The 25,460-nt window shown below is 46.5% G+C and overlaps 1 protein-coding gene and 5 long non-coding RNA genes across 8 annotated transcripts in view; 5 read left to right on the forward strand and 1 right to left on the reverse strand.

Moving 5' to 3' along the window:
* Window positions 1-217: 217 nt before the first annotated feature.
* The window catches only part of LOC129844819 (dual specificity mitogen-activated protein kinase kinase 5-like), a 79,211-nt gene continuing 53,968 nt past the window's right edge, over window positions 218-25,460 (reverse strand). For both annotated transcript variants that reach the window (XM_055912973.1, XM_055912972.1), the window contains exons 15-17: window positions 20,871-20,932; window positions 19,350-19,395; window positions 218-5,852 (exon numbers count right to left, since the gene is read on the reverse strand). In XM_055912973.1, the coding sequence (XP_055768948.1) occupies window positions 5,745-5,852; window positions 19,350-19,395; window positions 20,871-20,932 (216 nt within the window). In that variant the 3' untranslated portion in view covers window positions 218-5,744. The remainder of the gene's footprint in view (window positions 5,853-19,349; window positions 19,396-20,870; window positions 20,933-25,460) is intronic.
* LOC129844825 (uncharacterized) lies at window positions 14,465-14,788 on the forward strand. Its single transcript, XR_008758014.1, has 3 exons — window positions 14,465-14,517; window positions 14,562-14,611; window positions 14,706-14,788. It is a non-coding gene; the product is annotated as an uncharacterized LOC129844825 (long non-coding RNA).
* Window positions 15,773-16,536, forward strand: LOC129844824 (uncharacterized). 2 transcript variants are annotated; one of them, XR_008758013.1, is made up of 3 exons: window positions 15,773-15,821; window positions 15,916-16,006; window positions 16,456-16,536. It is a non-coding gene; the product is annotated as an uncharacterized LOC129844824 (long non-coding RNA). The 2 variants fall into 2 exon arrangements; XR_008758012.1 differs by having other exon boundaries at window positions 15,819-15,868.
* Window positions 16,643-17,101, forward strand: LOC129844821 (uncharacterized). Its single transcript, XR_008758010.1, has 3 exons — window positions 16,643-16,679; window positions 16,821-16,914; window positions 17,056-17,101. It is a non-coding gene; the product is annotated as an uncharacterized LOC129844821 (long non-coding RNA).
* On the forward strand, window positions 18,236-18,607 carry LOC129844823 (uncharacterized). The gene is made up of 3 exons (XR_008758011.1): window positions 18,236-18,285; window positions 18,333-18,426; window positions 18,521-18,607. It is a non-coding gene; the product is annotated as an uncharacterized LOC129844823 (long non-coding RNA).
* On the forward strand, window positions 18,848-19,333 carry LOC129844820 (uncharacterized). The gene is made up of 4 exons (XR_008758009.1): window positions 18,848-18,932; window positions 18,980-19,037; window positions 19,085-19,178; window positions 19,226-19,333. It is a non-coding gene; the product is annotated as an uncharacterized LOC129844820 (long non-coding RNA).

Here is a 25,460-nt window from a genome sequence, read left to right on the forward strand (position 1 = left end):
CTTGAAATGCCCAGGGTTAAAAATCTGACTCAGAGGGCAAAATACATCAACTTTTGTTTTATCCTGGAGTCACACTGAGATGTGAACTCCTTCTGTGGTTTAGATTTACAGAAAAAAAAAAAAATATCTATAATTTCCAAATAAAAACCCAAACTGAAATACAGACTGAACTTTAAAGGACATAATAAGGTCATCTTGTAAAAAAAACACAACTAAATTGTTATTATCAAAAGTGAATCACTTTAATCCATGTCTCATTCATCAATTAATCCAGTTCACGAACCAATTCAAACTCAAAAGGCATCCAATTTGCTACAGCTAGTTTTGACATAGAATACTTTTCATGGTCATGGGTGACTGGGTACAGCTTATATTTTAAAAACGCTCATGGTTATTGCAAAAAACACTGGGCAATCTTTCAGCGAAGAGAGAATACATTATTGGTCGTAGAAATACAAGGACATTAACTTTTTGTTATTGTTGACGCGGTTATATTATTGCACTCTCTTCCCCTGATCAAATGAATGAATGGTGAATTTACATATCACATTGCACAACAACACATTAAACCATTTCAACTGGCATACTCAGACTGGGTGTTCACAGAAGGCCACTTAAATCACATTACGGCAAAGTCTGAGACAACTGTATGAAAGGTTGTCACTACATTGTCTAACAGAGTCTCTGCATACCAGATAGCTTTTTTGTCCGTATGTGTCAAGGGTCTCAGAGTAGGAGTGCTGATCTAGGATCAGGTCCCCCCCCCCTCCCAGTCCATGTAATCTTACCGTTGGGATCTAAAAGGCAAAACGGGTTTTAAATCAGCACTCCTTCTGTGAGACGCTTACTACAGAACCATCTATTAAAGCACTGGAGAGTGCTGCCAAACCTCTCATTGCCAGGAATAATTTGGAGAACAAAGTGAAGCTAATATTTCCAGTGTAGCATGTAAAATAAAACAGGAGTAAAAGCTGATTGTTCTGAACTGTGAATGACTCCTTTAACTGATTTCTCTTTAAATATAATCCCCTCACACACACACACACACAACTGGTCCAGGTTTCTCTATTGAAATATTCATTAAGAAAATGCAATACCGTCTGCACCAAGCAACCTAGGCATTAAAGTGGAGCTGACAGCATTTTAACAACTTGCAATCTTATTAAAGTCCTGTCCATATACACCCCCAGGAACAATTACACAATTTTTATATCTATTTTTTTTTAAAAAATTTACCTTTTCTGGCAAGCGAGCACTTAGATATGGTAATTTTTACATTTGTATAGAATGACGTAGAGTAAGGCATTTGTGAAAATTCTATAGCAATATAAAATGGGAAAGTGTCTGTGTTTGGACAATGAGTAGACACTGCAGTAAATAAAACCTATTAAAAACGTCTGTCTCGTCCAGGACCGGCGTCTACACAGACTGGTGCGCCAATCAGAGCTACAGTAGGCCTTTATGCAAATAAGCAATTTGTCACAGGGCCCTGCCATCCTTTACTTTGAACTGGACTGTGTGTGTGTGTTTACAGGCAGTAGCAACAGCGCGACTTTAGCTCATTAGAACGCATTCGCCAAAAGCCACAAAATACACCTGCATTTATTTCTGCAAATAAATGTATGTAAATACCACAGGAGCCTTCTTACATTTGGTAACTTTACAGTCATTGATCAAACAACCATGAAAAGGTAGTCTCTCTTCCTCAGTTATACACATCAACAAGATCAACAACTAATGCTAGCCAGAGCGAGATGAGCTAAAATCTAATGAGGGAACATTAGATAAACCCTCTCAAATGATTTCAGCTAGTTGGCAGTCATAATTGCACTGATAAACAAAAGGGAATAGTAGCCTGCACACTGTTCTGCAGCCTGCCTGCATCCTTGTCCCAACCCAGGTTTTGACAACTGAATGGGAATTTGCCTGCCTTTCCATTTGATCGATGCCAAATACATTTGATTGACAACTAAGGGTGCGTTTGTAAATTGCTTCCCGTGTGTTAGTGCACTCGGCATTCATGCATTTGGAGCGTTGTCAGATTGTCTGTAAATTCGAGCGTAAGTGCTCCGGCCGAGGAGGAGGGTTGATCCCAGCGTTCCTCTACCGCAGTCAAGCACCCAAGCTATCTCTACTTCGACACAAATGAGAGAACATCTCACGCTGACCATTTTACGCACCCTAGCAAAGCTGGTTAGGCTGTTTTCATGTTATCTAGAGAGTTAGTGACTAACTGTGCTGCTGGCAACAATTGAATTACGTTTTTTGCTTACGTTTACTGACACGGTCATATTCAGCTGGTGTTACACGTTCGTAAATTCATCAGTTGTTCTGCGCCCTGGCACACTCAGACGAGAGTGCTCTGAAATCGGAGTAGATAGCCAGAATGAATTTACGAATGCAAGATATATGCTAACTGGATAACAGTCAGCATAGCTAGCTCAACATGGCTAGCTAGCAAAGCGATTCACATTTCTTGCTAGCTAACCAAATGACACCTGCATCTCTAGCTGTAGCCACCAAAAAACGGAGGGGAAAAAGTCGGTCACTCACTCACCCAATGACTTGACATCCACCCAATACCTCCCAGAAGCTAGCTAGCTAACGTTTGGCTCTGTGTTTTTACCTTGCTAAATAAATAGGTATGCTAGCCTATTAGCCACATCATGACTGACTTGTGATCACTGCCCTTGCTAGTTTGAATATATTGACATTCCCAGCTGTTTTTGTCCAAAATATTGAGTCATTGAAACAAACCAAGCATCCCGAATTGGGTGGAGACAGCAAACAGTGTACCAGACCAGCTGTGATTTACAACCTGATGGCGACTATATTAATCACGCATTGAACTATTTCCATTTATTCTGAAAACAATGCCTTACTGTACGTCATGGATTTTCTTGTCAAATATAACCTATTTTTAAAACCTCTGACAAGTTGGTTTTGTAGCATAAACTGGGAATTGTATATTTTTTACTGATATGATTGTTTGTTTCATATCTGCAAAGTAGTTAAAATGCTGTCAGTTCCACGTTAAGGAGTATGTTTGAGGGATAATATAAGTATGGTTATACAGGTGGTGGGTTAATGGAATCATCAACAAAAATCCGATGCTCGTCTCCAAATTAACATAAATACAAAATGGAAAGTACTTTAAGACTTTTCTCAAAGCTGTTTGGTTGTTGTGAAGTTTGTTTGTGTTGCATCATTAACAGGTTTGGAAGAATAGAACTCCATGGCACTGAGTGGTTGAAGAGTCCCCACAATGCGGCCTGATAAAGTTTAGGATCCCCAAGCAGTGCTTCTACTACTACTACTGCTACTGCTACTACTACTGTTACTGCTACTACTACTATTATTACCAGTACTATTATTACTACTACTACAGGGCTCTACGCTGACCTTTACGTTTTACAAGGAGCACATGTGCACCAAAGTTGAAACATTTTGCAGCACACAAGGGAATTTAAGAGCACAATAAAAAATATTTGAAGTAACAAGCCATTTTCTTTGTAGTAATGGTGCAAGCATGACTGTCATGAATCTGCGCTCAGTGTATTCTCCATGGCACTTAGGGGCTGCGGTACAGTGAAGCAATCATTGCAACAATTATCTAGATGATTTTCACACAGCAAAATATTTAGACACATATGTGAGCAAAATGGTCGCCCTGTATCACTACTACCACTGAGGCCATTGTACACTACACGACCAAAAGTATGTGGACACCTGCTTGTCGAACATCTCATTCCAAAATCATGGCCATTAATATGGAGTTGGTCCCCTTGTGCTGGTATAACAACAGCCTCCACTCTTCTGCGAAGGCTTTCCACTCGATGTTGGAACATTGCTGTGGGGACTATTGGGCGATTTAGGCCTGGCTCGCAGTCGGCGTTCCAATTTATCCCAAAGGTGTTCGATGAGGTTGAGGTCAGGGCTTTGTGCAGGCTAGTCAAGTTCTTCCACACGATCTCGACAAACCATTTCTGTATGGACCTCGCTTTGTGCACGGGACATTGTCATGTTGAAACAGGAAAGGGCCTTCCCCAAACTGTTGCCACAAAGTTGGAAGTACAGAATCGTCTAGAATGTCATTGTATTCTGTAGCGTTAAGATTTCCCTTCACTGGAACTAAGGTGCATAGTCCGAACCATGAAAAACAGCCCCAGACCATTATTCCTCTACCAAACTTTACAGTTGACCATATGCATTGGGGCAGGTAGCGTTCTCCTGGCATCCGCCAAACCCAGATTTGTCTGTCGGACTGCCAGATGGTGAAGTGTGATTCATCACTCCAGAGAACGCGTTTCCACTGCTCCAGAGTCCAATGGCGGCGAGCTTTACACTACACAAGCCGAAGCTTGGCCATGGAAACCAATTTCATGAAGCTTGCGACAAACAGTTATTGTGCTGACGTTGCTTCCAGAGGCAGTTTGGAACTCGGTAGGGCGTTGCAACCGAGGACAGACGATTTTTACACTACGCGCTTCAGCACTTGGCGGTCCCATTTTGTGAACTTGTGTTGCCTACCACTTTGCTGCTGAGCCGTTGTTGCTCCTAGACGTTTCCACTTCACAATAACAGCACTTACAGTTGACCAGGGCAGCTTTAGCAGGGCAGAAATATGACAAACTGCCTTGTTGGAAAGGTGGCATCCTATGACGGTGCCACATTGAAATTCACTGAGCTTTTCTGTAAGGCCATTCTATTGCCATTGTTTGTCTATGGAGATTGCATGGCTATGTGCTCGATTTTCTACACCTGTCTGCAACGGGTGTGGCTGAAATAGCCAATTCCACTAATTTGAAGTGGTGTCCACATACTTTCGTATATATAGTGTATCTCGATGAGGTAAAGTAATGTCAAAGAAACGTCATTATAAAAACATTAGGCACACACATGGGTTACTGCCATACACACCTCGACATTCACTAGAAAGCTGCCAACAATAAAGCGTAACAGGTTATCCGAGCGTCATCCTGGAAAATAGCACTTCTTTGTTATTGCATTTGGGTTTTCAAGTCCCATCTCATCGTTGATCACTTACTCTGACATTCTGTCTAAAGTCTCTCTGAGTTAGAAATAACTAAGTAGGCAAACAGTCACGGAATAAGTCCCACTCAATTGAAAATTCATTGATAAAGCAGCGTCAACACAGAGCCAGGTTTGGAGTGTAAGAGTCACCAGGATACACCATCAAGACATCAGTCAACGTGCTAAGGGCCCAGATAACAAAGTTCCACTTGCAACTAACGTTCAGTTGTAAAGATACAGTATCCTCTTGGCTTACTGAAGTTGGACGTACAGACGCCCTCTTTACACCATGGACGTCTTCAATACGTTTTAGAAGCCGTGTCTTTGATATATACTGTCCACTCCTGGGGTTCACGAATGGTCAAAGTCCAGAGAGATTGGGGCATGATATTAGGGCCGGGACGATACAAGTATCGCAATATTGTTTCTATGGCAAAAATGAAAACACAAAGCAGACCAAACTCGTTAGTCCTTTAAACACCTGCTGTATGTAAAATATTGTGAGCTATAGATAGAAAATAAATAAATGTGACTCTGGATGAAAATATGTTTGTTTTCAACATTAGGGCTGTGTCCTAACGAAGTTAAAAAGCGCTTTGTGTTTTGTTTCTTTGCCACGATATTAACGAGTATAGAGATACCGGTATCATCCTGGCCCTACATAATACCCTGGACCCCTAACTTCTCTGTGGTCTCCTGTGTTTACGGGGTCACATCTGTCCCTGAGCCTGGGCTCTCCTCTCCTCTAGGCAGCGACACACCCACATGGACACCACCTCTGCATTGCCATCATCGTAGAGCAGGATGAAGGCATGGTCCTGCAGACAGAGAAGGTAGAGAGATGGAGAGAGATTAATTGTGTCTCAGGTATGGATCCAGTGATTAGAGTATACTGTACATAGGTCACGACCAATGGAAAAGCCAATCTCTCAGAACATCTGGGAAAATTACCACATTGGTCAATAAAAACACACTGAACTAAAAATAATCTATTTCTTTTCCTCTTAGAAAGGAGATCAGTTCCGATCTCCTTTAGGATTTTTGTTTAAATTATTTTCAAGGACAGTCAGAATTGACGAGCGGGAGCGTCCACCAGAGCTGTTACCAGAGAATTGAATGTTAATTTCTCTACCATAAGCCACCTACAAAATCGTTTTTGAAAATTTGGCAGTACGTCGTACCGACCTCAACCGCAGACTACAATTATGGCGTCGTGTCGGTGAGAGGTTTGCTGATGTCAACGTTGTGAACAAAGTGTCCCATGGTGGCGGTGGGGTTATGGTATGGGCAGGCATAAGCTACGGGCAACGAACACAATTGCATTTTATCGCTAACAATTAGAATGCACAGAGATACAGTGATGAAATCCTGAAGCCCATTGTCGTGCTATTCATTCGCTGCCATCATCTCATGTTTCAGCATGGTAATGCATGACTCCATGTCACAAGGATCTGTCCACAATTCCTGGAAGCTGAAAATGTCCCAGTTCTTCCATGGTCTGCATGCTCACCAGACATGTCACCCATTGAGCATGTTTGGGATGGATTGATGTGTACGACAGCGTGTTCCAGTTCCCACCAATATCCAGAAACTTCACACAGCCATTGAAGAGGACTGGGACAACATTCCACAGGCCACAATCAACAGCCTGATCAACTCTATGTGAAGGAGACGTGTCATGCTGCATGAGGCAAATGGTGGTCACACCAGATACTGACTGGTTTTCTGATCCACGCCCCTACCTTTTTTTAAGGTATCTGTGACCAACAGATGCATATCTGTATTCTCAATCATGTGAAATCCATAGATTAGGTCCTAATGAATTTATTTGAATTGACTGATTTCCTTCTATGAACTGTAACTCAGTAAAATCTTTGAAATTGTTACGTTTATATTTTTTTCAGTATACATACTTAATAACAAGGAGTGGCTGGAGTCTAACAATGGCAGGGAGCTCGATCGCAGTTATGTACTGGGCCGTACGCACTACCCTCTGTAGTGCCTTGCGGTCGGATGCCAAGCAGTTGCCATACCAAGCGGTGATGCAGCCAGTCAAGATGCTCTCAATGGTGCAGCTGTAGAACTTTTTGAGGATCTGAGGGCCCATGCCAAATCTTTTCAGCCTCCTGAGGGGGAAGAGGCGTTGTTGTGCCCTCTTCATGACTGTTGGTGTGTGTGGACCATGATCCTTAGCGATGTGGACACCGAGGAACTTGCAGCTCTCGACCCGCACCCCTGCAGCCCCATCGATGTGGATGGGGGCGTGCTCGGCCCCATTTCCTGTAGTCTACAATCAGCTCCTTTGCCTTGCTGACGTTGAGGGAGAGGTTGTTGTCCTGGCACCACACTGCCAGGTCTCTGACCTCCTCCCTATAGGCTGTCTCATCGTTGTCGTTGATCAGGCCTACCACCGTCGTTCCATTTGCAAACTTAATGATGGTGTTGGGAGTCGTGAGAGGCCATACATTCGTGGGTGAAGAGGGAGTACAGGAGGAGACTAAGCACGCACCCCTGAGGGGCCAACGTGTTGAGGTTCAGGGTGGCACTATGGTGTCACCAGAGAGACACATTCAGTCAGGACAATAACTGCTACACCAAGACTCCAGCCCAAGGCTTCCCATAATCAATCAACCAATGCTCAAACTATACAAACACCAAATGCATATAATCCTAACCATATAGAGTCCAACTAGCACTGTGGAGATGGTGACAGAGGTCACATGACGTGTGACACATCAGTGACAAGAGCACCATGCACTGATACAACCTCATCTGGAGAGCCATGTGTCAGTGATGACCTCCGCCGGTTCATACAGGGGTCAAGGGTGAAAGTGGTGGGGGTTGTCACGGAGACGGGCCAACGGTGACTGACCGCTACATTTATTTGGTGTGTCGAGTAGAGGGACAATTAGATAAACGACCAAAGCCACCGCTCTTTAAATGGACTTGTCACCCCTGGTTTCCCTGACACAGGACCTTCACTAACAGGCACTAACAAACACAGTGCAGTGTTAATAAGAGTCCAATCTGGCCAAGAACAGGGGATATAAGGACCAGGGACCTTGTGTGGGGGACAATGAATTTAGCCAAATAAAAAATGAATGTAAGATAGATTACAGAGGGTAACATTGGAACAAGGACTTGATGGTGTTGAGGTGTTATATACAGTAATGTAAGTGTAGTTTGTATAAATAGAATATTTCAATATGTTTGGATTCTGTCAGATATTTTACGTTTAAAAGGCAATGTTCTGCAACCGTATCCCAAATTAGACCCCTAAGACCAGTAAGGTAGACGCATAACTGGCAGTCCAGTCTGACGGGTCCGTTCCGCTCAGATCCACTCCAGACAGGGCCGGTCCACTCCAGACAGGGCCGGTCCAGTCCAGACAGGGCCGGTCCACTCCAGACAGGGCCGGTCCACTCCAGACAGGGCCGGTCCAGTCCAGACAGGGCCGGTCCAGTCCAGACAGGGCCGGTCCAGTCCTGTGTCCAGTGAGTCTGAGGGACTAGGAGAGCCCCATCAATCCTGGTGTCCTTCTAATGGGCAGCTGGGGCTAAGACAGACTGAGGTTAATTACTCTCATATCAGTGTGTGTGAGAGGGAGAGCTGGAGTGGACGCTCTTGGATGCCCCAATGTTCTGGGTACCCATCTCATCAATCATTACTGTGCCTGTACAGAGAGAGAGAGAGAGGGGGGAGATGGAGGGAGTAAAGGGAGGGAGAGATGGGGTCCAGAGTAATGTCTTTAATATCCAGCTCCTGCTCTCTCTCCACCTCTGCTCTCAACCCTAACCCTAACAGACTGGCCACGTCTGATGGAATCTGACCTGAATGAAGGGGGGGGGCTTGGCTTCTGCCCTTTTAATACCTCATAGACAGATACACACAGACGTACGCACACACACCCAGTTTAAAGACAGACATGGAGAAAACCCACTAACTCGGACAAAGTTATTATTGGAATCCCAGTTGAGATGGTGTCATATTCAGGCTAAAATTAACACACGCACACCATGTTTTTTCAAGGCCAGCTAAATCTCCACAATGCGTGGACAATAAAGCTTTTCTAAATGTCACACACACACACACGTCAGGGCCACGCGACCCGCCATTAATTAAAACACCTGCCACCAGAATTAAGCCGAAAAGCAGGAGGACGTTATTAAGAGTCAAATGGAATAAATACTCTTTAGTTAGGTCATTTAAGGTGCTACAGCTTTACCTTGCCAACGAGCCGCGTGGAGGATAGAGGGAGAAAACTCATTTCAAAAGTACCACTACATTAATCACAGTCTCAGCGCATCAAAGTGGGATAATCACCTGAATGGGCCGTTCAAATAAAACTGCCACAAATCCCAGGGGAAATTCTACCTTACTCTTTAATTGTTTGGAGCTCTTTGATAGGCTTTTTAATCGAAGATTAATTTATGCAATTTTAAATAACTTCTACATATGATTAATAAGCTTGGAAAATTAAACGGAGTCGGAAGCAATTATAACAAGTGGCTGGTCATCACCTCATTAGACGTTGTTGGAGGAACGCGACGCAGTGGATGAGTGTGTGTGTGTGACAGGGGTGGGGAGGGAAAGAGAGAGAGGAAGACAGACAGAGTAAAAAGGTTGAAAGGTCAGAAGAGTAACTAGGTCTTTACAGATTTGCATGCTAATCTCCAGCTCCCACAAGGAAACTGACTGGCAGACGAGGGAGGTGTGTGTGTATGACGAGGGCTCCTTGAGGTGACATTTTACTCCAGTACTTCCACGAAGTGTGTGTGTGTGTGTGTGTGTGTGTGTGTGTGTGTGTGTGTGTGTGTGTGTGTGTGTGTGTGTGTGTGTGTGTGTGTGTGTGTGTGTGTGTGTGTGTGTGTGTGTGTGTGTGTGTGTGTGTGTGTGTGTGTGTGTGTGTGTGTGTGTGTGTGTGTGTGTGTGTGTGTGTGTGAGAGATGGATTCTGTATGAGATGATCCGTTACTCCAGTACATCAACTTAAAAGAGAGATGCGTTACATGGGCCAAACGGCACCCGTAGAGATGGCTAAAGACCATATCTACCTAGAGCCTGTGCTGAAAGGGAGCTGGCTACACTAACTTGTACGCTTGTAGTTATTAAACACAGACTTTCTTGTCATGATGAGGAAAATGAGACTCGGGGAATATTCTCTGGGCAGCAGTATGATGATTTGACAAGCCTGGAATGGTTTAAATTCTATGACACACAGAGAGTAAAAACAGCTGCCATTAGGCTTTTATGAATTAGAATTATGAATAAGAAGTTATCATTATATAAAAGATGTTTGCATGGTTATGCTCAACTGGTAAACACAGCCCACTCCCCCAAATCCAGAATGTTCTAAATTCTCCTATTTCACTTTGTGTAGTCTTCCTGAGTAAGAAGCCTTACTATGTTCAGTGTGAGGCCCTAGGGGTCAAGTGTGATAAGAACGGCCCCGGTGTTAAAGTGTCGACACAGAAATGTCTGAGACGCTGAGAAAACCTTCCATCTTGCTAATGTGTAAACAAGTGGAGGAGATTGGAGTCCTTTTAAAATCCTGTCACACGCACGGGTCCCAGTGGTGACGCTGCGTGAAGGATGGGACTTTAAATCTCAGTTCTCTCTCTCTTCTGGGGCACCACAGGAGTGCTGAACCCTTCCACCTCTTTACACCCTTAACAGCCCCTGCCGCACCTTCCAACCCCCCCTAACACACACTCAGATTACTACACTCAACAGTCATTTTTACATGGGGGTTTCTGCAGGGTTTTGGCAAGTGGAGGCGGTCAGGGTCCTTGATGGAGTTGGGGACTGTCTAAGACTCGACACACACAACACACACGCACGGCCCCTTTTGTCACAGACCAGGGGGCTCATCTGGCACCTCTGGGTAGGGGGGTTTGAACGGGGCCGGGGGGGGTTGAAGGGGGGGGTTGCGTTAGGGACAAAGGTGCTAAAAGGCTCGTTGACAATGAGGGCCCTCCGGTGGGGAATAGAGGAGAAGAAGAGATGTCAATCAAGTCACAATCAGAGACAAGGGGATGGTGGGAGGGAGTGGATCAGACACACACACACCTCAAAATGGAAAGGGTGAGTACAGAGGCCCCTTACAGCGTTACAACAGCTCTTTACAAAAACGAGAGAGAGAGACACACAGAGACAGAGAGAGAGAGACAGAGAGAGAGACACACAGAGAGAAAGAAAGAGAGACACACAGAGAGACAGGTATTCATTGCAGGGAGGAAGGAAATATGTATTTCAGAAGTATTCCTACCAGGTCAGACGACACTAGACTAGAGCATGGTTGAGCCCTGGTAATTTCCTGGGAGAAAGCCAATGGAAAGTCCTCAGTGTCTGGCCCAGTATGTCATGGGATTATGAACACCTTGATAGGATCTCATGAGGTAATGTCCTCTTAATGAAAGATGCATCAGTGGAAGGAGAACACACTGGCACTTTCCTGACAGACACAGCTGTTGTGATGCAAGTTGTGAAGACATTATTTACAAAGAGGGACCTTCACACACACACACACACACACACACACACACTTTACCGGTTGACAGACCCTCTGCCCTGATGTTGACCTGATAACAACAGAGGAATATTGTTGAATCGTCAATTGAACAGGTTCTTTCTCTTTCAGAAATGTTATGTCTTCTAGTTCTGGGTTGGCCAGTTAGCTCAGTTTAGCTATGAAACATATCAGCTGTGGACACCTGGACTTAAAGTCAGCCGTTATTACGACTTGTTATAACATGAAGGCCGGTTTCCCAGACACAGATTAAGACTAGATCAGACTGAAAAGCACTTTAAATGGAGTAACCCTACTAGAATGCTTTTTATTCCAGGACTCGTTTTATTAATCTGTGTCCAGCAAAACAGCAACAAGTCTCTCTCTCTCTTCCCGCTCTCTCTCTCCTCCCTTCCTCTCTCTCTTCCCGCTCTCTCTCTCCTCCCTTCCTCTCTCTCTCTTCGCGCTCTCTCTCTCCTCCCTTCCTCTCTCTCTTCGCGCTCTCTCCTCCCTTCCTCTCTCTCTCCTCCCTTTCTCTCTCTCCACCCTTTCTCTCTCTCCACCCTTCCTCTCTCTTCGCGCTCTCTCTCTCCTCCCTTCCTTTCTCCCTCCCTTTCTCTCTCTCCTCCCTTTCTTGCTCTCTCCTCCCTTCCTCTCTTCGCGCGCTCTCTCTCCTCCCTTCCTCTCTTCGTGCGCTCTCTCTCCTCCCTTCCTCTCTCTCTCCTTCCTATCTCTCTCTCTCCTCCCTTCGCGCTCTCTCTCTCCTCCCTTCGCGCTCTCTCTCTCCTCCCTTCGCGCTCTCTCTCTCCTCCCTTCGCGCTCTCTCTCTCCTCCCTTCGCGCTCTCTCTCTCCTCCCTTCGCGCTCTCTCTCCCCTCCCTTCATCTCTCTTCGCACTCTCTCCTCCCTTCGCACTCTCTCTCTCCTCCCTTCCTCTCTCTCTCTCTCTCTCCCTTCTCTCACTCTCTCTCTCTCCTTTCCCTTCCTCTCTCTCTCTCCTCCCTTCCGCTCTCTCTCTCCTCCCTTCCGCTCTCTCTCTCCTCCCTTTCTCCCCTCCCTTCGCACTCTCTCTCTCCTCCCTTCGCACTCTCTCTCTTCTCCCTTCGCACTCTCTCTCTCCTCCCTTCGCACTCTCTCTCTCCTCCCTTCGCACTCTCTCTCTCCTCCCTTCGCACTCTCTCTCTCCTCCCTTCCTCTCTCTCTCCTCCCTTCCCCTCTCTCTCCTCCCTTCCTCTCTCTCTCCTCCCTTCCTCTCTCTCCTACCTTTCTCTCTCTCTCCTCCCTTTCTCTCTCTCTCCTCCCTTTCTCTCTCTCTCCTCCCTTCCTCTCTCTGTTTTGTGTCCCTCTCCCCTCAGGCCCTTCGTTCTCCGTGATGAGGCACGAGATGAGGTCACGGCCGCGTGCCTCTGTGGCGAGGGTCTGATTGTCTCACGCACCCCCCCCACCACCACCGTGTACATATTAACAGTCTATATACACATTCCATCTGTATGTTAATGCAGACTGCCACAGCTGGAATCCCCACTACAAAGTGCCGTCGTTCACTAATAGTTATTATCTTCACGGCCTTATTCCTCCAGGAGAGCCGGTGGAAGACACGGCAAATTGTGTCTCTTTACGATTATGCCTCCGTGGGCTCGCTCATCAGCTTGGCATGGATGGTGGATGAGGATGGGACGCGGCTCCCTCTGATTATTGATATGGCTTTTATTGACGTCATTCCCGCTGTGGGGTTTTATGGTATGAGCATTAGTGGCTGTTAGTGATGCTGGTGTCCTGGGATATGTACAGTCTGTTTGGTTGTTGTCTGACTGTCTGTCTGACTGTCTGTTTGACTATGGGATGTCCTACTGACTAACTAACTGATAGAACTAAACTAAGCAGAGATCAATGCATTCTCTAAGAGAGGGAGAGAGAGAGGGGGGAGAGAGAGAGAGGGGGGAAGAGAGAGAGACAGAGAAAGGGAGGGGGAGAGAGAGAGACATAGAGCAAAAGAGAGATATATACAGAGAGAGAGAGAGATACAGGGAGAGAGAGATACACATAGAGAGAGATACAGAGAGAGAACAAACACTCGGTTAGCACTTCCGCATTTACACCCATCCCCAACACACACACACACACACACACACACACACACACACACACACACACACACACACACACACACACACACACACACACACACACACACACACACACACACACACACACACACACACACACACACACACACACACAGTCTCTCCCGTCCCTGTCACAGCTCTTAAAAGGTAGCTGGTGTAAATTGCTGTGGCCTTGTGCGCTAACACCAGATCAGAGAAACCCATCAAGCCAACACTTGGAGTGAGACAGACTCAGTCAGACTCATTGGGGGTAGAGGGGACATGGAACTCACGTCTAGACAGATATGTCTGTGTGATATCTTCCTACAGTCATGTTTTAGTTCACTTCCATAACCTTGGGAGGTTTCGATAGTATGTAACATGGTAACTCACCATCAGGTTGATAGGAGGTTTCTACAGTCTGTAACATGGTAACTCACCATAAGGTTGATAGGAGGTTTCTATAGTCTGTAACATGGTAACTCACCATCAGGTTGATAGGAGGTTTCTATAGTCTGTAACATGGTAACTCACCATCAGGTTGTTGGGAGGTTTCTATAGTCTGTAACATGGTAACTCACCATCAGGTTGATAGGAGGTTTCTATAGTCTGTAACATGGTAACTCACCATAAGGTTGATAGGAGGTTTCTATAGTCTGTAACATGGTAACTCACCATCAGGTTGATAGGAGGTTTCTATAGTCTGTAACATGGTAACTCAATAAGGTTGATAGGTTTCTATAGTCCGTAACATGGTAACTCACCATAAGGTTGATAGGAGGTTTCTATAGTCTGTAACATGGTAACTCACCATAAGGTTGATAGGAGGTTTCTATAGTCTGTAACATGGTAACTCACCATCAGGTTGTTAGGTTTCTATAGTCTGTAACATGGTAACTCACTATAAGGTTGACAGGAGGTTTCTATAGTCTGTAACATGGTAACTCACCATCAGGTTGATAGGAGGTTTCTATAGTCTGTAACATGGTAACTCACCATAAGGTTGATAGGAGGTTTCTACAGTCTGTAACATGGTAACTCCCCATAAGGTTGTTAGGAGGTTTCTATAGTCTGTAACATGGTAACTCACCATCAGGTTGTTAGGAGGTTTCTATAGTCTGTAACATGGTAACTCACCATCAGGTTGATAGGAGGTTTCTATAGTCTGTAACATGGTAACTCACCATCAGGTTGTTAGGAGGTTTCTATAGTCTGTAACATGGTAACTCACCATCAGGTTGATAGGAGGTTTCTATAGTCTGTAACATGGTAACTCACCATCAGGTTGTTGGGAGGTTTCTATAGTCTGTAACATGGTAACTCACCATCAGGTTGTTAGGAGGTTTCTATAGTCTGTAACATGGTAACTCACCATCAGGTTGTTAGGAGGTTTCTATAGTCTGTAACATGGTAACTCACCATCAGGTTGTTAGGAGGTTTCTATAGTCTGTAACATGGTAACTCACCATCAGGTTGTTAGGAGGTTTCTATAGTCTGTAACATGGTAACTCACCATCAGGTTGTTAGGAGGTTTCTATAGTCTGTAACATGGTAACTCACCATCAGGTTGATAGGAGGTTTCTATAGTCTGTAACATGGTAACTCACCATCAGGATGTTGGGAGGTTTCTATAGTCTGTAACATGGTAACTCACCATCAGGTTGATAGGAGGTTTCTATAGTCTGTAACATGGTAACTCACCATCAGGTTGATAGGTTTCTATAGTCTGTAACATGGTAACTCACCATCAGGTTGATAGGAGGTTTCTATAGTCTGTAACATGGTAACTCACCATAAGGTTGATAGGTTTCTATAGACTGTAACATGGTAACTCACCATAAGGTTGATAGGAGGTTTCTATAGTCTGTAACATGGTAACTCACCATAAGGTTGATAGGTTTCTATAGTCTGTAACATGGTAACTCACCATCAGGTTGTTGGGAGGTTTCTACAGTCTGTAACATGGTAACTCACCATCAGGTTGTTGGGAGGTTTCTATAGTCTGTAACATGGTAACTCACCATCAGGTTGATAGGAGGTTTCTATAGTCTGTAACATGGTAACTCACCATCAGGTTGATAGGTTTCTATAGTCTGTAACATGGTAACTCACCATAAGGTTGATAGGAGGTTTCTATAGTCTGTAACATGGTAACTCACCATCAGGTTGATAGGAGGTTTCTATAGTCTGTAACATGGTAACTCACCATCAGGTTGTTGGGAGGTTTCTATAGTCTGTAACATGGTAACTCACCATAAGGTTGTTAGGAGGTTTCTATAGTCTGTAACATGGTAACTCACCATCAGGTTGTTAGGAGGTTTCTATAGTCTGTAACATGGTAACTCACCATCAGGTTGATAGGTTTCTATAGTCTGTAACATGGTAACTCACCATCAGGTTGTTAGGAGGTTTCTATAGTCTGTAACATGGTAACTCACCATAAGGTTGATAGGTTTCTATAGACTGTAACATGGTAACTCACCATAAGGTTGATAGGAGGTTTCTATAGTCTGTAACATGGTAACTCACCATAAGGTTGATAGGTTTCTATAGTCTGTAACATGGTAACTCACCATAAGGTTGATAGGTTTCTATAGTCTGTAACATGGTAACTCACCATAAGGTTGATAGGTTTCTATAGTCTGTAACATGGTAACTCACCATAAGGTTGATAGGTTTCTATAGTCTGTAACATGGTAACTCACCATAAGGTTGATAGGTTTCTATAGACTGTAACATGGTAACTCACCATCAGGTTGTTGGGAGGTTTCTATAGTCTGTAACATGGTAACTCACCATCAGGTTGTTAGGAGGTTTCTATAGTCTGTAACATGGTAACTCACCATCAGGTTGATAGGAGGTTTCTATAGTCTGTAACATGGTAACTCACCATCAGGTCGTTGGGAGGTTTCTATAGTCTGTAACATGGTAACTCACCATCAGGTTGATAGGAGGTTTCTATAGTCTGTAACATGGTAACTCACCATCAGGTTGATAGGTTTCTATAGTCTGTAACATGGTAACTCACCATCAGGTTGATAGGAGGTTTCTATAGTCTGTAACATGGTAACTCACCATCAGGTTGATATGAGGTTTCTATAGTCTGTAACATGGTAACTCACCATAAGGTTGTTAGGAGGTTTCTACAGTCTGTAACATGGTAAGTCACCATAAGGTTGATAGGAGGTTTCTATAGTCTGTAACATGGTAACTCACCATCAGGTTGTTAGGAGGTTTCTATAGTCTGTAACATGGTAACTCACCATCAGGTTGATATGAGGTTTCTATAGTCTGTAACATGGTAACTCACCATAAGGTTGTTAGGAGGTTTCTACAGTCTGTAACATGGTAACTCACCATAAGCTTGATAGGAGGTTTCTACAGTCTGTAACCTGGTAACTCACCATCAGGTTGTTAGGAGGTTTCTATAGTCTGTAACATGGTAACTCACCATCAGCTTGATAGGAGGTTTCTATAGTCTGTAACATGGTAACTCACCATCAGGTTGTTGGGAGGTTTCTATAGTCTGTAACATGGCAACTCACCATCAGGTTGTTGGGAGGTTTCTATAGTCTGTAACATGGTAACTCACCATCAGGTTGATGGGAGGTTTCTATAGTCTGTAACATGGTAACTCACCATCAGGTTGTTGGGAGGTTTCTATAGTCTGTAACATGGTAACTCACCATCAGGTTGTTGGGAGGTTTCTATAGTCTGTAACATGGTAACTCACCATCAGGTTGTTGGGAGGTTTCTATAGTCTGTAACATGGTAACTCACCATCAGGTTGTTGGGAGGTTTCTATAGTCTGTAACATGGTAACTCACCATCAGGTTGTTGGGAGGTTTCTATAGTCTGTAACATGGTAACTCACCATCAGGTTGTTGGGAGGTTTCTATAGTCTGTAACATGGTAACTCACCATCAGGTTGTTGGGAGGTTTCTATAGTCTGTAACATGGTAACTCACCATCAGGTTGTTGGGAGGTTTCTATAGTCTGTAACATGGTAACTCACCATCAGGTTGTTGGGAGGTTTCTATAGTCTGTAACATGGTAACTCACCATCAGGTTGTTGGGAGGTTTCTATAGTCTGTAACATGGTAACTCACCATCAGGTTGTTAGGAGGTTTCTACAGTCTGTAACATGGTAACTCACCATCAGGTTGTTGGGAGGTTTCTATAGTCTGTAACATGGTAACTCACCATCAGGTTGTTGGGAGGTTTCTATAGTCTGTAACATGGTAACTCACCATCAGGTTGTTGGGAGGTTTCTATAGTCTGTAACATGGTAACTCACCATCAGGTTGTTGGGAGGTTTCTATAGTCTGTAACATGGTAACTCACCATCAGGTTGTTGGGAGGTTTCTATAGTCTGTAACATGGTAACTCACCATCAGGTTGTTAGGAGGTTTCTACAGTCTGTAACATGGTAACTCACCATCAGGTTGTTGGGAGGTTTCTATAGTCTGTAACATGGTAACTCACCATCAGGTTGATAGGTTTCTATAGTCTGTAACATGGTAACTCACCATCAGGTTGATAGGAGGTTTCTATAGTCTGTAACATGGTAACTCACCATCAGGTTGTTGGGAGGTTTCTATAGTCTGTAACATGGTAACTCACCATCAGGTTGTTGGGAGGTTTCTATAGTCTGTAACATGGTAACTCACCATCAGGTTGATAGGAGGTTTCTATAGTCTGTAACATGGTAACTCACCATCAGGTTGTTAGGAGGTTTCTATAGTCTGTAACATGGTAACTCACCATCAGGTTGTTAGGAGGTTTCTATAGTCTGTAACATGGTAACTCACCATCAGGTTGTTGGGAGGTTTCTATAGTCTGTAACATGGTAACTCACCATCAGGTTGTTGGGAGGTTTCTATAGTCTGTAACATGGTAACTCACCATCAGGTTGATAGGAGGTTTCTATAGTCTGTAACATGGTAACTCACCATCAGGTTGATAGGAGGTTTCTATAGTCTGTAACATGGTAACTCACCATCAGGTTGTTAGGAGGTTTCTATAGTCTGTAACATGGTAACTCACCATCAGGTTGTTAGGAGGTTTCTATAGTCTGTAACATGGTAACTCACCATCAGGTTGTTAGGAGGTTTCTATAGTCTGTAACATGGTAACTCACCATCAGGTTGATAGGAGGTTTCTATAGTCTGTAACATGGTAACTCACCATCAGGTTGTTAGGAGGTTTCTATAGTCTGTAACATGGTAACTCACCATCAGGTTGTTAGGAGGTTTCTATAGTCTGTAACATGGTAACTCACCATCAGGTTGTTGGGAGGTTTCTATAGTATGTAACATGGTAACTCACCATCAGGTTGATAGGAGGTTTCTATAGTCTGTAACATGGTAACTCACCATCAGGTTGTTGGGAGGTTTCTACAGTCTGTAACATGGTAACTCACCATCAGGTTGTTAGGAGGTTTCTATAGTCTGTAACATGGTAACTCACCATCAGGTTGTTGGGAGGTTTCTATAGTCTGTAACATGGTAACTCACCATCAGGTTGTTAGGAGGTTTCTATAGTCTGTAACATGGTAACTCACCATCAGGTTGTTGGGAGGTTTCTATAGTCTGTAACATGGTAACTCACCATCAGGTTGATAGGAGGTTTCTATAGTCTGTAACATGGTAACTCACCATCAGGTTGTTGGGAGGTTTCTACAGTCTGTAACATGGTAACTCACCATCAGGTTGTTGGGAGCAGGTCTCTCTTTAGGGAGTCTCTTCATGCTGAACAGAGAAAACAGCACAGTTTGATCACAACGTTGTTTAAACAGAGACATTTTCCAAGGTAAGACTATTTCATTTTTTGGTTCATTAGTTACATTTTTCTATAAGTAATTTCCTAATGAGCATTTGTTCCTAATGAGCATCCAAGGACATTACTGACAAACCTGACAGGCCTAATTGCTAGATTGTCCCAATGGTACTTTTGTTACACTATGAGCCCCACGCAGTGCAAATGGTATGGCTAGTACAATTTGACAATAAAATGTGTGCACAACCAGTCCATATTCCTCATACGTTGTCTCCTCGATGTTGTGTGTGTGTGCGTGCGCGTGCTGGCCTACTATCATTTGAACAATAAAGCCGATCAAAACCATGTTCATCAGCACCACTCTAACCACCAGCGCCAGCTCACACACACACACTAAGTACCCAAACAGTCATTGACCCTGTGCGAGGACCCTGCCAGTCCTGAGAATGAGGAGTGGAGATTCGTCAGGGCGACCTACATAGGGGACTGTGAAGGATTAGTGTGTGGTTCTAGAGAGGCCCGTCTGGAGCTAACCGAGTTACTGTGTGATGAATCACAGCAGGCAGGGACCAGGGACAGGACAGGGACCTCTAAAAATAGCCTGGAAGGTGGCAGTGCCAACCTGGTGCCAGGGCTGGGGCGGGCACGGAGAAGAGAAACAGAGACCTGGCCTGTTTGAGTAAATAAGGCATAGAGATAGGTAAACAACAGCTGGTGCTGTGTAGACACACGTACAAGGACATACACATGCAGAAACATGCACACTGTTATGGTCCTGCTTTTGGCCAGTAGGTCAGTCCATTGGGTGTGTTCCCCCTGCTGTGTGTGTGTATTTGTGAGAGCATTTGGCTAACAGGGGGCCAACAGACCACGAGAGACATGGTCAGTGTAAATATTGTGCTGTGCTGCTACAGTAAAGAAACAAATCAGAGAGTTAATTTGTCCTTCAGGAGAGCCTGGTATACTGGGATAAGGCCTGTCCTTGTTATCCTGTCTCTGCTAGCTGCCCCATTACCACCCAACACCATTATCAGACATAGGAGAGTGTAGGGCACTACACTGATAATGCATGTCCTACATGAGTCATCAAGTTCAAAAATACAGCCTACTAAATTCATACGAACGATTGCAATTAGTGTAGTAAAGAAGATGGATTTAAAAACGTAAAAAAATGGTTGAGGTCTGGTCTTTGGCAAATTAAATGCATTCTATCCAATTGTTTAACTTAATTTTTAAACATATTGAATCTGTTGATGTATTAGGTTTCTGTTTCTAGGTTTATTTCTGTTCAGCTGAAACCAACACATCAAAAGGCTGATATATGAGAGAGAGAGCGCGATAAGGGTTGTCTCACCTGGCTATTTTAAGATGAATGCACTAACTGTAAGTCACTGTGGATAAGATCATCTGTTAAATCACAAATATTAAAAAACAAAATGTGACTCACCACTGTGTGATGAAGTGGACAAAGTTCTGGCTGAACTGACCCACAGGAAGAACAGGAGGGTCCTGGGAGAAACACAGGGACACAATTGAACAACATAGACCACACCGAAGAACAGGAGGGTCCTGGGAGAAACACAGGGACACAACTGAACAACGTAGACCACACAGAAGAACAGGAGGGTCCTGGGAGAAACACAGGGACACAACTGAACAACGTAGACCACAGAAGAACAGGAGGGTCATGGGAGAAACACAGGGACACAACTGAACAACGTAGACCACACAGAAGAACAGGAGGGTCCTGGGAGAAACACAGGGACACAACTGAACAACGTAGACCACACAGAAGAACAGGAGGATCCTGGGAGAAACACAGGGACACAACTGAACAACGTAGACCACACAGAAGAACAGGAGGGTCATGGGAGAAACACAGGGACACAACTGAACAACGTAGACCACACAGAAGAACAGGAGGGTCATGGGAGAAACACAGGGACACAACTGAACAACGTAGACCACACAGAAGAACAGGAGGGTCCTGGGAGAAACACAGGGACACAACTGAACAACGTAGACCACACAGAAGAACAGGAGGATCCTGGGAGAAACACAGGGACACAACTGAACAACGTAGACCACACAGGAAGAACAGGGAAGCTGGGAAAAAATAATCTCACAATGTGATTTCAAATCTGTCACTAAAAGCTAAACCCATTTCTTAATGTAGTTAAAGAGATCCACTTTGAAAAACATTACTAATCAACATATGAATAACTTGAAATATAACCTAAATGAGAGATTAATTACACAAATCTAAAAATCCCAATTCTTCACAATCACTGTGTCTAGATCTGTATCCACTGGTTAAGAATACAAAACCACAATTCGGAGAAACCCCAAAGTACATAGAATTCTAGTTATTAAAAGACATTTTGCTGAGAAAGGCCGACCTTGAAAAAAAGGGTATTTCTAAACGCTGAGATACATTGTCCCGTCTTGTTAGTAAAGAGGTAGCTGCACCTGAACCCCACCTATTGTTGGACGAGCACAATGGAGTCAAGGAAAATAATCTCCTTTAGGAATCAGCGAGGGGGGTCGGCGAGGGATGTCGGCGAGCACAAGTGTGAGCGGCACCGGTCATCTCCGTTCCGATAAAAATATTAAAGGAGATTTCGCCATGAAAGACGAAACATTTTACTGTCAGATTGCAACTGTCATTTATTTGACATGAATGCCCTCAAGTTTATATTTTAAAGTATATTTTACTTGGCAATGGCACGGTATACAATGTGTTTGAGGCATGAATACAAATAAACTTTATTATAAAGGTATTTTGTTCCAGTTTGATAGTCAAACACTATAAGAATCAATCTGAGAACTTTTTCACCCTGCTGTGCACTCAACAACCACAGTCAACAACCACAGTCAACAACCACAGTCAACAACTACAGTCAACAACCACAGCCAACTACCATAATGAACATTGTAGTGTGAGACAGTCAACTACCATAATGAACATTGTAGTGTGAGACAGTCAACTACCATAATGAACATTGTAGTGTGAGACAGTCAACTACCATAATGAACATTGTAGTGAGACAGTCAACTACCATAATGAACATCGTAGTGAGACAGTCAACTACCATAATGAACATTGTAGTGAGACAGTCAACTACCATAATGAACATTGTAGTGAGAGACAGTCAACTACCATAATGAACATTGTAGTGAGAGACAGTCAACTACCATAATGAACATTGTATTGAGAGACAGTCAACTACCAAAATGAACATTGTAGTGAGAGACAGTCACAGATGACTGGAGATGGAGAGACCGGGGGAGATGGAGAGACCGGGGGAGATGGAGAGGCCGCGGGGGATGGAGAGGCCGCGGGGGAGATGGAGAGACCGCGGGGGAGATGGAGAGACCGGGGGGGATGGAGAGACCGGGGGAGATGGAGAGACCGCGGGGGATGGGGAGACCGGGGGGAGATGGAGAGACCGCGGGGGATGGAGAGGCCGCGGGGGATGGGGAGACCGCGGGGAGATGGAGAGACCGGGGGGGAGATGGAGGGAGACCGGGGGAGATGGAGAGACCGTGGGGGATGGAGAGACCGGGGGAGATGGAGAGACCGTGGGGGATGGAGAGACCGCGGGGGATGGGGAGACCGTGGGGGAGATGGAGAGACCGGGGGAGATGAAGAGACCGGGGGAGATGAAGAGACTGCGGTGGATGGAGAGACCGCGGGGGATGGGGAGACCGCGGGGGATGGAGAGACCGCGGGGGATGGGGAGACCGGGGGGAGATGGAGAGACCGCGGGGGATGGGGAGACCGCGGGGGATGGGGAGACCGTGGGGGAGATGGAGAGACCGGGGAGATGGAGCGACTGCGGTGGATGGAGAGATCGCGGGGGAGATGGAGAGACCGCATGGGAGATGGAGAGACCGGATGGGAGATGGAGAGACCGCATGGGAGATGGAGAGACCGCATGGGAGATGGAGAGACCGCATGGGAGATGGAGAGACCGCATGGGAGATGGAGAGACCGCATGGGAGATGGAGAGACCGCATGGGAGATGGAGAGACCGCGGGGGATGGAGAGACCGCAGGGGATGGAGAGACCGCGGGGGATGGAGAGACCGCATGGGAGATGGAGACCGCGGGGGATGGAGAGACCGCGGGGGATGGGGAGACCGTGGGGGAGATGGAGAGACCGGGGGAGATGAAGAGACCGGGGGAGATGAAGAGACCGGGGGAGATGAAGAGACCGGGGGAGATGAAGAGACCGGGGGAGATGAAGAGACCGGGGAGATGGAGCGACTGCGGTGGATGGAGAGACCGGATGGGAGATGGAGAGACCGCATGGGAGATGGAGAGACCGGGGGAGATGAAGAGACTGCGGTGGATGGAGAGACCGCGGGGGATGGGGAGACCGCGGGGGATGGAGAGACCGCGGGGGATGGGGAGACCGGGGGGAATGGGGAGACCGTGGGGGAGATGGAGAGACCGGGGGAGATGAAGAGACCGGGGGAGATGAAGAGACCGGTGGATGGAGAGACCGCGGGGGATGGGGAGACCGCGGGGGATGGAGAGACCGCGGGGATGGGGAGACCGGGGGGAGATGGAGAGACCGCGGGGGATGGGGAGACCGCGGGGGATGGGGAGACCGTGGGGGAGATGGAGAGACCGGGGAGATGGAGCGACTGCGGTGGATGGAGAGACCGCGGAGATGGAGAGACCGCATGGGAGATGGAGAGACCGGATGGGAGATGGAGAGACCGCATGGGAGATGGAGAGACCGCATGGGAGATGGAGAGACCGCATGGGAGATGGAGAGACCGGATGGGAGATGGAGAGACCGCATGGGAGATGGAGAGACCGCATGGGAGATGGAGAGACCGCATGGGAGATGGAGAGACCGCATGGGAGATGGAGAGACCGCATGGGAGATGGAGAGACCGCATGGGAGATGGAGAGACCGCATGGGAGATGGAGAGACCGCATGGGAGATTGAGACCGCGGGGGATGGAGAGACCGCATGGGAGATTGAGACCGCGGGGGATGGAGAGACCGCGGGGGATGGAGAGACCGCGGGGGATGGAGAGACCGCGGGGGATGGAGAGACCGCGGGGGATGGAGAGACCGCATGGGAGATTGAGACCGCGGGGGATGGAGAGACCGCGGGGGATGGGGAGACCGTGGGGGAGATGGAGAGACCGGGGGAGATGGAGAGACCGGGGGAGATGAAGAGACCGGGGGAGATGAAGAGACCGGGGAGATGGAGCGACTGCGGTGGATGGAGAGACCGCGGGGGAGATGGAGAGACCGCATGGGAGATGGAGAGACCGGGGGAGATGAAGAGACTGCGGTGGATGGAGAGACCGCGGGGGATGGGGAGACCGCGGGGGATGGAGAGACCGCGGGGGATGGGGAGACCGCGGGGGATGGAGAGACCGCGGGGGAGATGGAGAGACCGGGGGAGATGAAGAGACCGGGGAGATGGAGCGACTGCGGTGGATGGAGAGACCGCGGTGGATGGAGAGACCGCGGTGGATGGAGAGACCGCGGGGGATGGAGAGACCGGGGGAGATGGAGCGACTGCGGTGGATGGAGACCGCATGGGAGATGGAGAGACCGCATGGGAGATGGAGAGACCGCATGGGAGATGGAGAGACCGCATGGGAGATGGAGAGACCGCATGGGAGATGGAGAGACCGCATGGGAGATGGAGAGACCGCGGGGGATGGAGAGACCGCGGGGGATGGAGAGACCGCGGGGGATGGAGAGACCGCGGGGGATGGAGAGACCGCGGGGGATGGAGAGACCGCGGGGGATGGAGAGACCGCGGGGGATGGAGAGACCGCGGGGGATGGAGAGACCGCGGGGGATGGATAGACCGCGGGGGATGGAGAGACCGCGGGGGATGGATAGACCGCGGGGGATGGAGAGACCGCGGGGGATGGAGAGACCGCGGGGGATGGAGAGACCGCGGGGATGGAGAGACCGCGGGGATGGAGAGACCGCGGGGATGGAGAGACCGCGGGGGATGGAGAGACCGCATGGGAGATGGAGACCGCGGGGGATGGAG

This window comes from Salvelinus fontinalis, unplaced genomic scaffold (assembly GCF_029448725.1).
Source record: "Salvelinus fontinalis isolate EN_2023a unplaced genomic scaffold, ASM2944872v1 scaffold_0233, whole genome shotgun sequence".
NCBI classification, from domain to species: domain Eukaryota; kingdom Metazoa; phylum Chordata; class Actinopteri; order Salmoniformes; family Salmonidae; genus Salvelinus; species Salvelinus fontinalis.